Source organism: Miscanthus floridulus, chromosome 8, assembly GCF_019320115.1.
Source record: "Miscanthus floridulus cultivar M001 chromosome 8, ASM1932011v1, whole genome shotgun sequence".
NCBI classification, from domain to species: domain Eukaryota; kingdom Viridiplantae; phylum Streptophyta; class Magnoliopsida; order Poales; family Poaceae; genus Miscanthus; species Miscanthus floridulus.
The window spans coordinates 51,603,938-51,615,576 of record NC_089587.1 but is presented as its reverse complement, the minus strand read 5'-3'; the positions used below and the strand labels follow the sequence as shown (position 1 = coordinate 51,615,576).

At 44.0% G+C, this 11,639-nt stretch overlaps 1 protein-coding gene across 1 annotated transcript; it reads left to right on the top strand.

The window, feature by feature from the left end:
- The first annotated feature begins 2,826 nt into the window (after nt 1–2,826).
- Nucleotides 2,827–4,425, top strand: LOC136472005 (probable purine permease 11). The gene is made up of 2 exons (XM_066469751.1): nt 2,827–2,955; nt 3,138–4,425. The coding sequence occupies exons 1-2, from the start codon at nt 2,910–2,912 to the stop codon at nt 4,310–4,312; spliced, it is 1,221 nt and encodes a 406-aa protein (XP_066325848.1). The 5' UTR covers nt 2,827–2,909; the 3' UTR covers nt 4,313–4,425.
- Nucleotides 4,426–11,639: the final 7,214 nt, after the last annotated feature.

The following is an 11,639-nucleotide window of genomic DNA, read 5'->3' as shown; positions in this document are numbered from 1 at the left end:
CGATGATTTATAAACCCAAGCTTTCAGAGTACCCGAACAACCCCAATTCTTATCGGAGCATCCGTCAACAATAAAGAAAGTCATTGGAACTCGATATTGAACTATACAATGAATGGATAGTATGAAATTAAAATTATGATATATTTACAATTAAATATGTTTGTGCTTTGCAATAGGAGAAAAAAATCTATCAAGATAGTATTTTAAATTTGATACATACTTATTAAGACATTGTCATACTATTGCCAACATTAGCTTATATATTATGGACGTTATGGTCTTCTTAAAAATAAAGTATAGATTTAAAAATATGTAGAAAGATAAAAACATAAATAGATAAGTATTATCTTGGCCCTCATTTTTCATGAATAGTGATAGTTTTTTCTCTCCGTTGCACCGCACGGATATATTCGATAGTAATAACTAATAATAACTGTACGAGCGACGGTGGTATGAAGTAGCCGTCTGTGATAGAGGTTCCTTCAATACATATTTGGGCCCATGTGGGCTAGAATTTTATCAATGAAATTTTAGTTCTCCCAAGCCCCGCTGCTCGACACGACCGCGACCCTTCGCGGCTCCTCGCCATTTTGTTCCCACTCGCCGTGGCCCCTACCAGCCTCCGCGTCCGCTCCCCTCAGCCCGTACTTACCGGCCAGCTGCGCACCCGGTCGTCGTCGCTGCTGCGTATTGAGTCTGTTCACCTTCATCATCTTCCTCAGTCTCCGGTGAGGAACTGAGGATTCGCCGCCCCGTGCAATTTTAATGTTTGAGGTGAGTAGTTCTTCTTTAAAAACAATCGATCAAATGACTATTTTAAGTGATAATCACATCCAGCAAATATACTTAATGTCTGTACATTTCTGATTTTTCCTTTTTTGTAATTTATCTTTTTTTCTAGAATGTCTTGTATACTAAAGCGGAGTCGCAAAAATAGCATTAGTCATAGCCAGTGAGTAAAATCTTTACATTATATTACGTTAGCCAGAATTCCGACACCATATGTTTGGTTTGTAGAGTCACCTCATATATCATGAGGTGATGCATCATGAGTTCATTCCATGAATTTTGGTGGAACTAAGTTATTCCTCATGCATATACTAATTATTAGCCTGTGAGGAATGAGATGGTGATGGATCAACTCATTCCATTCCACAAACCAAATACAAAAAATAAGGAGTGAGAAGATAATGAACCATCCCATTCCTTAAACCAAACACACCCATCATCCCCGATTGAGATCTTCCTCTTCAAATCGACAGTAGATACAGGGCATATGGAAAAACGGGGCAATTTACCGGCCAGCTAGACGAAAGCTTCAGCTACTATAATAACGTGTCGAGTCTACACGCTGCATCGAACAGTTCATCTATATCAAATCAAATTAATTAAATCTGATATGAATATTATTGCGGACGTAAACCCATGGTTGAACACTGTTTTGTTTCGAAGACCCTAAATGAAGTAATCAGTAAGATAAGACAGTAGACGGCACTTCAGCTAGTGAGAGAGAGACACGCTCATTTGTCAATTCGATCCTATCAGAAATTCGATGCCCATGACAAAGACTTTATTACTATTGCAAAGATCGAGGTTTGACCAAACCCTTCAGTACCGGTATGAATTAAAAAAAGTTAAATGCATGGCAGACTCTTTAACTTGTTAGGGTGCCACTTAGGTTCACAAATTCTCAAAACGCATTTCTGACACCCTAATATTGTTTAAGTGTGCAAGTGTGCCACTTTGGTCCATAACGGTTCGGAAGCTGGGTTTTGGTCTACTATGTCGCTGCGCACATGAGGTTGGCTTGGGCCGTGGAAATAAGAAGAGCGACCCTCATCTTCCCTTCATTTCCAGTACCGAGTACTCTACCTCTTCGAGTCCGTCATCACGGAGACACGAAGCCAGGGGAGCACGATGGGCGGGGCTAGTGGAGCCAATCGCCGATGAGCTTGGAGGCAAACACAGCGGAAGAGGGACGCCGAAGTCCAGTGGGGTACGGATCCCCGTAGCGATCACGGTGAATCTACACGACGGTGGTGGCATTGTGGACGAAAGGGCAACCCAGGCCTGTGTATGGTGAATGAATCCCCTTTAGCCCATGTTGTGGTAATCTTGGTTGTGCGTTGAATGTAGTTAGATGTTGTGAATCGGAATGCCAAATCTTTGCCTTTTTTATTTTGGCGTCTAGGGTTTGGGATTCATTTGTTATTTGTCCTAATAGTGTTAATCATGGCTTGCTTTGTATGAATAATCTTCCCTAATATGGAGTAGATGGAGAGGGCGGTGGCAGCGACAATGACTTCCGGGGGAGAGAGACCGAGAGAGAGAAAGGGAAAGTTACATGTGGGCACATGTTTGAGAACAGGACAACGAAGGGCTTTTGTCATAATGAACCTTCCCCTGGTGGCTAATCTCACACCCATACACAGTCAGCGCCACGCGGGTGACGCCATGTAGGCTAAAACCCAGCTTCCGATCCGTTATGGACCTAAGTGGCACACTTAAACAATATTAGAGTGTCAGAAATGTGTTTTTTTAGATTTTGTGGACCTAAGTGGAACCCTCAGACAAATTTAAGGACCTAATTTAATAGAGAGCAGACTCTCTGAGCACGCAAGTCCGAGCATGAGTGCATCACAGTCATACAGCATAGACAAAGTGAGGCCGTGACTTTTCATACATGTCTAAACCTAATACACATGATTTGGTCATGGCCTGATGAAATAAGTCAAGGAATCAGATTTGTCTTATTATGTATATATAAAATCTTCCAATTAATCAAACTTGAAAATAGATGTCACCTGGCCATTATTAGACGCTGGACTCAGTATATAGGTTGCAAACATGCCAAGGAGTCTGGAGCGCATCATAGCTCATCAAACGGGTGTCGACAACAACCGGCGAATATGTCGTCGTCACATGCTCAAGAAATTCAGCTCCAAACCATAATAGGTACTGTACTTAAGAAGATATCCTCTTTCTCATCCTAGTTACTGTATATGCGAATGATGTGTTAAGTGGGTCTTCACCAAGCACTCTATCTGTTTTCGTCTATTTGATTGGTTTCTGATCATAAACTTCACTGGAAAATTCTGACTACCGGCCAATCTGTTTTGTTTGCACCAATAATTAAGGAGTCCCGGAACTGGAATCCGGCGACGGGAAGGACAGCAAGGATGGCCAGAAAGCCCCCACACGGCGGACGGCGAAAGGCAGCGTCCGTTGGTGGATCTTGGTGGCGGCAGACATGCTCATGGTGCTCTGCGGCGGGACCGTGGCCACCCTACTCATCCGCCTGTACTACAACTCCGGCGGCAACAGCAAATGGATGAGCACGCTCACGCAGTCCGGCGGGGCACCACTTCTGCTCATCCCGCTGCTCCTGGCGCCGCCGCCGACCTCTGGCCCAGGCTCAGGTGAAGGCGAGGAGGAGCGCCGCCAGCCGGCACCAGCGGCGTCCAGGCTGGTGGCCGTGTACCTGGGCATCGGGATCCTGATCGGCTTCGACAACCTCATGTACGCGTACGCGCTGCAGTACCTGCCGGTGTCCACCTTCTCGCTGGTGGCAGCGACGCAGCTGGCCTTCAACGCCGTCACGTCGTGGCTCATCAACTCACAGCGCTTCACGGCGCTCATCGCCAACTCCGTGGTCGTGCTCACCTTCGCCGCCGCGCTGCTCGGCGTCGGCTCCTCCTCCGACGGGACGTCGTCGTCGTCCGACTTGCCGCGGGGAAAGTACGCGGCCGGGTTCGTCCTCACGCTGGCCGCCTCCGCCACGTTCGCGCTCATCCTGTCGCTGCTCGAGCTCGCCTTCGTCAAGGTGGTCAGGGCGCGCACGCTGCGGTGGGTGCTCACGGTGCAGATGCACACCAACCTCGTGGCGTCGGCGGTGTCGGTGCTCGGGCTGTTTGCGTCCGGGGAGTGGCGCACGATCCCCGCGGAGATGGCGGCGTTCAAGGACGGGAGGGCCAGGTACGTTCTGACGCTGGTCGGGACGGCGGCGGCGTGGCAGGCGGCGCTGGCGGGGCAGGTGCGGCTCATCGCCCGGGTGTCGTCGCTCTTCGCCAATGCGACGGGCACCGTGCAGCTCCCGCTCGTGCCCGTGTTCGCGGTGCTGCTGTTCGGCGACAAGATGACGGGCATCAAGGCCGTCGCCATGCTCATGGCCGTGTGGGGGTTCCTCTCATACGTCTACCAGCACTACCTCGACGGCCGGCGCGCTGCTGCGGGGAAGGCCGCCGGCGCCGGGGCTCAGTTCAAGTGCTGCGTCTGTGCTGAGCGGACGGTAGACGAGGCTTCGCACGCTTGAGACACTGCTGTGGTCGTCTGTTTATCAGATTCTTGATTAGCTTTGCCTCGCTGTCATGGAGATTAGTCGGAGTGGAAGCTTGACTCCAATATACTAGTAGTAGTAGTTTGGAACTTGGCTTGACTGGTGACTATTCATACTGATATCGACCCGTGCTAACACCAATAATTCACCTCCCTCCACACTGAAATTCTTTGATCTTTTCTGGTCTCTCAGTGTGCATAACCCCCACATCATCTAATCGCAAAAAAAAAAAAAAAAAACCCCACATCATCTGTCCCTTGGTCTTCATCTTAATTCCCACCTCAATTAATCCATCCCAAAGCATAGGATTGCTTCCCTCGCTCGCTCAAGAAAATGGTAAAATACCCATTTCCTTCTCTTGGCTGGATGTTCATTAAAAAATATTGTCAATTATCTCATAAGAGCAAATACAATTATACATCTAGCCAAACCAACTCAGTAAAGTCCTATGTGGAAGAGAGAATAAAGAAGAAAGAAGGAAATAGGCACCACATGATAAAAAAAATGTATTGCAGCATGTACATGTTCAGCATGTGCTATATCTCCACCGTTGAGATCTCTTCTTCGGATTTGTGTTGCACACTGTGCTACACTGCAGCTCACTGTGTTTGGATGGTGTATATCTTGAGGTGGTGCAGCACTAGTTGCATCCAAACTCCATATGCAGCCTGTGGGCCTACCACCACCATCTCTCGTCACATCTTGCATGCAGTCTGTGGGGTCCATCACTATCGCCTCCTCACAGCCCATGCAGTCGTTTCTGTTACTGCTCCTGCATATGCTGATGTGGTGGGCCTAGGTAATAAAAAGTGAATCTATGTGAAGAGGTAAGTTATTATATGATGACTAGTTTACAAGGTTAGGCTCTTGATGACATTGCTCGCCTATAAGATAAGCTTATTAAACTTGCTCTAACATGGTAAAAATGGTACAAGAACAAGGAAGTATCAAAGTTATTACATAACTGTGAAGAATGCAACAATGATGAAATCTGGACAATTGTGCATTTTATAGGCTTCTTGGACAAAACCATCATCAACAAGTCAGCGAGACCCTTGCTTAAGCCCTCATACTACTTTTGAAGGCTAACACGAAAAAAAAAACATTATCTCAACAAGATTCTTACTCATGCTCTCAAAAGTAGTAAGATGCACATACTTTTCTTAGGTTCTCAAAACAATATTGTCCCGACAAGATTCTTACTAAATAAAGCTCTCAAAAGTAGTACTATGATGCACATACTTTTATATGGTTCTCAAAACATTGTCCCAACAATACTCTTACTAAATAAAACTCTCCAAAGTAGTAAGATATCACATACTTTTCCAAGTTTTTTTAAACATTGTCCCGACAAGACTCTTATTAAACCTCTCAAATATATTCAAGCCATCATAATTAGGGACCATTCCAAGGTTTCCTACTTTTTGTTTCTACCGTTCACGGTCTCTTCTGGTCCCTATGCCAATATGGATTCGACATTGATGCCAGAGTTCCTGGTGTCACCCCTTCTGGCGAACCATGGCTAGGTCCAACCGAAAAACAAACACCCACCCTTCTACACACCCCTATGATTTTTCCATGCTGTATTGGGCCTTGCAGCCTGTTCGCTTGGTCGTAAATGATCGTGGATGATAAGCCAGAACAGTATTTTTCTCTCACACCAAACCAGCTAACAGTAATAATCCACGATCGTTTCAACCGAAACGAACAGGCTGTTGATCATAACCTTCGCTCCAACGTCATCCACAAGCTCTTGTACTAGAACTTGGACCATAGCACAAATTGACCCCCAAGCTCATACTACCCAACCTAGAGCTCTAGCCATTTCTGAGTTCTAGCCACACACCCCCGTGGTCCAACTCCCACGCACTCGCTCGACAATAAATGCATGTCCGCTTACCCTCAACCTCAAAATCCACCTCGGCCACTCAGCCTTCTACTTGACATCAATAGCACTTAGCCTCTACCCTAGCAGTGGCAGCACCCTGGCCACCACCTGGCTCCAAGATAGGTCAATTTGTATCAATTTTTGTGCAAACTAGTTCAATATATTTGTACATGGATGTTTTCAAGATGTAAATCGTTGAATCTTTCAATTGAATGTCAAATTGATTGTCACTTTGGAGTATCAAGAGTAAATTCAAGCTCCACCATGGCCAAATATTGTTCAAGACACATCGAGCTTGTGATCTATGGGCACCAAGAGAGGTTAGCCTAGCTATAGAACACTTGGTTACATTGATTGTATGCATTGGAGGTGAGAGAATTGCCCAACAACATGGAATCTATAATACTCGGGGCATGTGGATGGGCTGACTATCATACTAGAAGTTGTTGCATATGAGAATCTATAGATTTGTCATTCTTTCATTGGACTAGAAGCTGGTCATGGCACTCCCAAGAGGCTTCATCGGCTTATGGAAGTCATTTCTACAGTGGCAAATAGTGGAGAAACTGAAGCCACGATAAGCTGTGACATAGAGTCCCTCAGTTGTAGAGAGAGAGACGAAAGTAGTTCACATTATTAGTTGTATAGATCATTATGAGGCTCATTGAATGATATCAATGTCTTCACAGATGCCCACTTTTCTAGAGCCTGTTCGTTTCGGCTGGATTGGCTTATAAGCCATGGGCTGAAAGTACTGCTGGCTGGTTTGGTGTGAGAGGAAAACACTGTTGGCTGACTGATAAGCCAAGCAAGATACAGGCAGTTACAGGCTGCTCTCAAAAGTGGCTAACTTCAAGTGATTCATCTCCTATGTAGTACATGGTGAATAGAAAAAGTACACCATGGGGTAGTATAATTTGGAGGTGGGAGAATTGCCCAACAACAAGGAGTCGGCGGCGCATGTGGATGGGCCAACCATCATACTAGAAGTTGTTGCATACAAGAATCTATGGATTGGGCATGTATTCTTTCTTTGGATTACTAGGCTCGCTGAATGATATAAACGTTCTTCACAGATGCCCGCTTTTCTAGTAGCTAACTTCATCAAGGTGAATGGAGAAAGGTACACCATGAGATAGTGTTTGGCAGATAGGATTACCCTCTTTGGGCAACAGTTGTGAGGGGCTACCAAAATCCACAAAAGAACAAGAAATTTCATTTGAAAAGAATCTCAAGAAGCTACAAAAAAGTATGGAGAAACCATTTGGTGTTTCAATCTCAATTTTCCTATTGCGTGCGGTCCTGCTAGAATTTGGAACAACGAAGCCCTTTGATACATAAGTTCTGACCAAGCACAACATGATCGCTATTGCAACTGGTGAGAGTTACAATTATGATCAAGATGGTGGTGAGGTGATGAGTACCAGTGCCATGATCCACTTATGTTGTCAAAGTTCCTCATAGTGCATAAGAAGATTAAAGACAGGCAACCACATGAGATACATAGAAATGATCTTGCCAAGCATCTGTGGTCGGAAATGCATGGCCATGTTACTAACCGTACGTACCTGAAAATTGTTTTCTACATACTTATGGGATTGTGGCCCATCTCTAGAAGGAACGACCTGTTACATATAGTTGGGAATGTGGTCCATCTCTAGAAGGGGTGATATATTAGCTTGGATTATTTCATCCGTCTTTTTACTCATTATAATCCCTTCCCGCCTCTCCCTATCTCCACTGGTGAAGCTCAGTGGAGACCAAACTGGACCCCTGCCCCTCTTAGCTGAGAAAGACTAATAAAGAGTCCATCTAGAGAGCTTGCTAGGCTAAGCATGATTTCCTACAAAATTGTGTATCTAATGGCCATCAAGTAGTACTAGTTGACCACAAAAACTACATTTAATCTAGCGATAATGCTCGTTCTATCATATTATTGATGAATAATTTTGCTACCCCTGATTATTAGGCACGCTCTACTGTTGCCTGTCTCGTATGTGACCCAGACACGCAGCATGTGACGAGACGAGTTAGAACAGCACGTGTCCATATAACAGTACGAAGTCCGATTTTAAGATGGGTCAAAGGACGGTAGTAAGGAGCTTGATTTGAAAGATATTAATTAGAACAAATGATGATCGTTCAATAAATCTGAGTCGTAAATCATCTAGATGACCGTACAAACTATTGCAACGCATGGGCACATTCTATTTCAAAATTTAAAAGGAACCGATTTCAAGACGGGTCAAGCGATGGGATGGTAATAAGGAGCTCCATTTCGAAACATATTAGAACACATGACGACCATTCAATAAATCTTCTATCCGTAAATCGTCCATGTGACCGTACAAGCTGTACAAATTATTGCACATGTGGGCACATTCTAATTTCAAATTTGAAATGGAAATAAGATTCTTCAGAAAGTCAAAAATCAACAATTTGAAATGTATAGTATACACGGGTGATCAGATCTTCCATCCGTTCATGCTGTTCCGGTCTTGTCTCCAAGTTGCCCTGACGAACCTGGCTCCGAATCCGAATCGAGATATCCAATCCGACGCTGCCCAAGATCTGGATCCAGATCGAAACTAGAAAGAAATCAAATATATTATATCAAGATCAAACCACAGAGGACGAAACAGATCAGTTAGATAGAGATCTCATACCATGGACACTTTAGATCTGAATCACTAGAATGGAAGCAAATCAATTATTGGGAACAAAAATCATCAGAGCTCATTTTTTCAAACCTAACGGATACATGCATGTACCGAAAGCTTCCATTTCTATACGTCCGTGTGCATGAGACGTTGTGGGCAACTTGCCATGTTGGAGATGAAGGATCTCGAGCAAGCGTACGATAGTGGATGATGCAGGCCGGGTCGGTGATCACCTGCGCCTGCGCGCACCACATTGACTTCCGACTCGTACACGAGTGGTGCCGTTGCTTCCCGCCGCCACTCACTCAGCAGATTTAGGCCTCGTTCGTTTGCTCAGGATCCAATCCTGGAGCTGATTTGTTCCACCCCAGGAATGAGTGGATTCCTGCCTGTCACTCATTTCCCTGCCTGTAACCGTTCCCTGCCTGCTGTTTGGTTAGGCAGTGCCGTCGCTGACAGTCCAGGAACAGGAACAGGAACAGGAACATGACTGATCTCTTGATCTCTCTAGGCCACGTTCGTTTGCTTGTGGTACTGAACAAGTGTTGGAGTACTACAAATACATCTCATGAAATACATTGCAACAAAAACAGGCTCTCATACATTGCAGCAAAATAAAATAGATAAAATCTCCCATGTTTTGGAGTTCTTTTATCTGCAAGTCTCTCATCATACTCTCATAAATGTAGAGACAATGGGCAGCAACAATAGCAGAGTACCACAGATAATGTGCAGCCACATATAAAGGACATGCTAGCTACTGCCAAAAGTGACAAAAAGGTGCACCAAAAGGCTGCCATGATCCACTCATGGAATTATAATCTTCATAATTTAAACCAGTAGATAACTCATCTAAGCCTACTCAAGTGTCCAGGCATTTTGTCCAATCCAATGTTTCTTGATCATTGTCTCCTCCCTGAAAATGACAGCAAGCTTTCTTTTACAAATAATTGAACGAAAACGATTCACGATGTAGTCAACCAAAGCATAATTGAATCAATATGTCAGTTTAAAAGCTTTGATTAGTTATGAAACTAGTCAGTGCCTTCACAGGCTCTATCCTATCTCTTGCAAAAAAACACATGTTGAGTGGGCCTCTGTCAGTGCTGCTGCAATTACAAAAACATTAACAGAAGCAATTAATGAAACATGCTTTGAAGGTACAGTACGTCCTTCACTTTGATGGTATCTGCTGTTCTGGTATTTCTGCCTACTAGAAAGACTGCAGCTAGATGTCAAGAGAAGGATTTCACCAAATACAAGAACTAGGATGCTATTAAAAGTTTGACATCCTTTTAAACTTGCAGGTATCCTTCGGCAACTAATAAAAAATCCTTTGGCAAAAAAAAAGAGAAAAAGAAAATTATACAAGCACTATTATCAATCTACTGAATGGTCTGCATAATCCAGTGTTCATCTAAACGGCCATTTAAACGGCCGCTAAACGGTAAACGGTGGTAAACTGTTTTGTTTAGGGAGTAAACGGAAATTAAACGGTTGACCGTTTAAACGGTAAAAAAACGGGGAAACGGTCTAAACGGCCTAAACGGAACGGAGATAAATGGTATTAAATGGACTAAACAGCTGTTGTCGCACCCGGTTTTAAGAACAAAACCAGATACACACCATATGTGAGCCCAGGAAGTCAAATCTCACATATAGCTATAAATAAGGGTAATATCAATAGACAATGCTTAAGTACATAACATATTAGTATAAGAATATAACCTCAGAGTATAGATAGCGGAAAGACAACTCCGATCTTCAAGCGAAGACTCCAGTTCCACAGGGACAACTGACTGTTTGATCACAAGCCTAATTCCTCCAAACTCTAGCAATCTGGTACCCATCCGGGATTTTCATCCAAATATTTGAAAAGTAAAGCAAGCATAAGTACATGTTGTACTCAACAAATATAACATGGGGTTCATGAGGCTCAAAATGCTGACACTGGTTAACTGCGATTAGCTTTTAATGAGTCATGATTTTAAGCAATTGAGTAGCAACAAATTTATTCACGAGCACATAAACACATGATCAGGTAAACATGAATAATGAATAGCATAAACAGAGTGAGCATCTTTATCATCAGTATCATCAATGTTCATCATCTATTCCGTAAGGGTTTCAAGGCCGCTCGTGATCGTGAGCACGACTGATATACCAGTTTTACACTCTGCAGAGGTTGTACACTTTCACTGTGAGTCGTGATTTATCCTTTCGCCCGAAGTAATCAGCCTCTTGGCCCACTACCAAGGAAGGTCGGCAGGGTTCACTATGAAGCCTTTCAAAGGTTCGTCTAACAAGTTAGGGCTATTAGATTCACTCGGCAAACAGATATAGAAACCCCCCTGTTGAATGGCACAATTCCATCACGGCTATACACATAAGAGTAGAGGTTGTCTTATACCCGATTCGATAAGCCATTCTTACGCCAATAAAGGTAACCACTAACAAGCTAGAAAAGGTTCTCATACTGAGCTAAAGGTAGAGCCATATAGCCCACACAGCTGTACTGTAAGTCCCGGATGACCACTTACAGATAAGTCCATAGGAAGAGGAATCTAGAGAACCAAAAAAATAGCCCAATGCTCTAGCCCCCTGGTTCCATGTTGCTAAAAAGCATCTTTTAAATGTTTGTTGCATATACCATTAGTCAAGTTACAAGATCACGGTCTTTAATTGAGCACTAGCATCATACTACCCAATGCAACACCCCAAAGGTATCAAGGTACAAGGTATAAAGTACTAGGAA

What these genes read in the sequence shown, in the direction of transcription:
- LOC136472005 (XM_066469751.1), top strand. Translation starts at nt 2,910, where the DNA reads ATGTCGTCGTCACATGCTCAAGAAATTCAGCTCCAAACCATAATAG. An exon ending in TCAGCTCCAAACCATAATAG is followed by an intron (nt 2,956 to 3,137) that starts GTACTGTACTTA and finishes CCAATAATTAAG; the next exon opens with GAGTCCCGGAACTGGAATCC.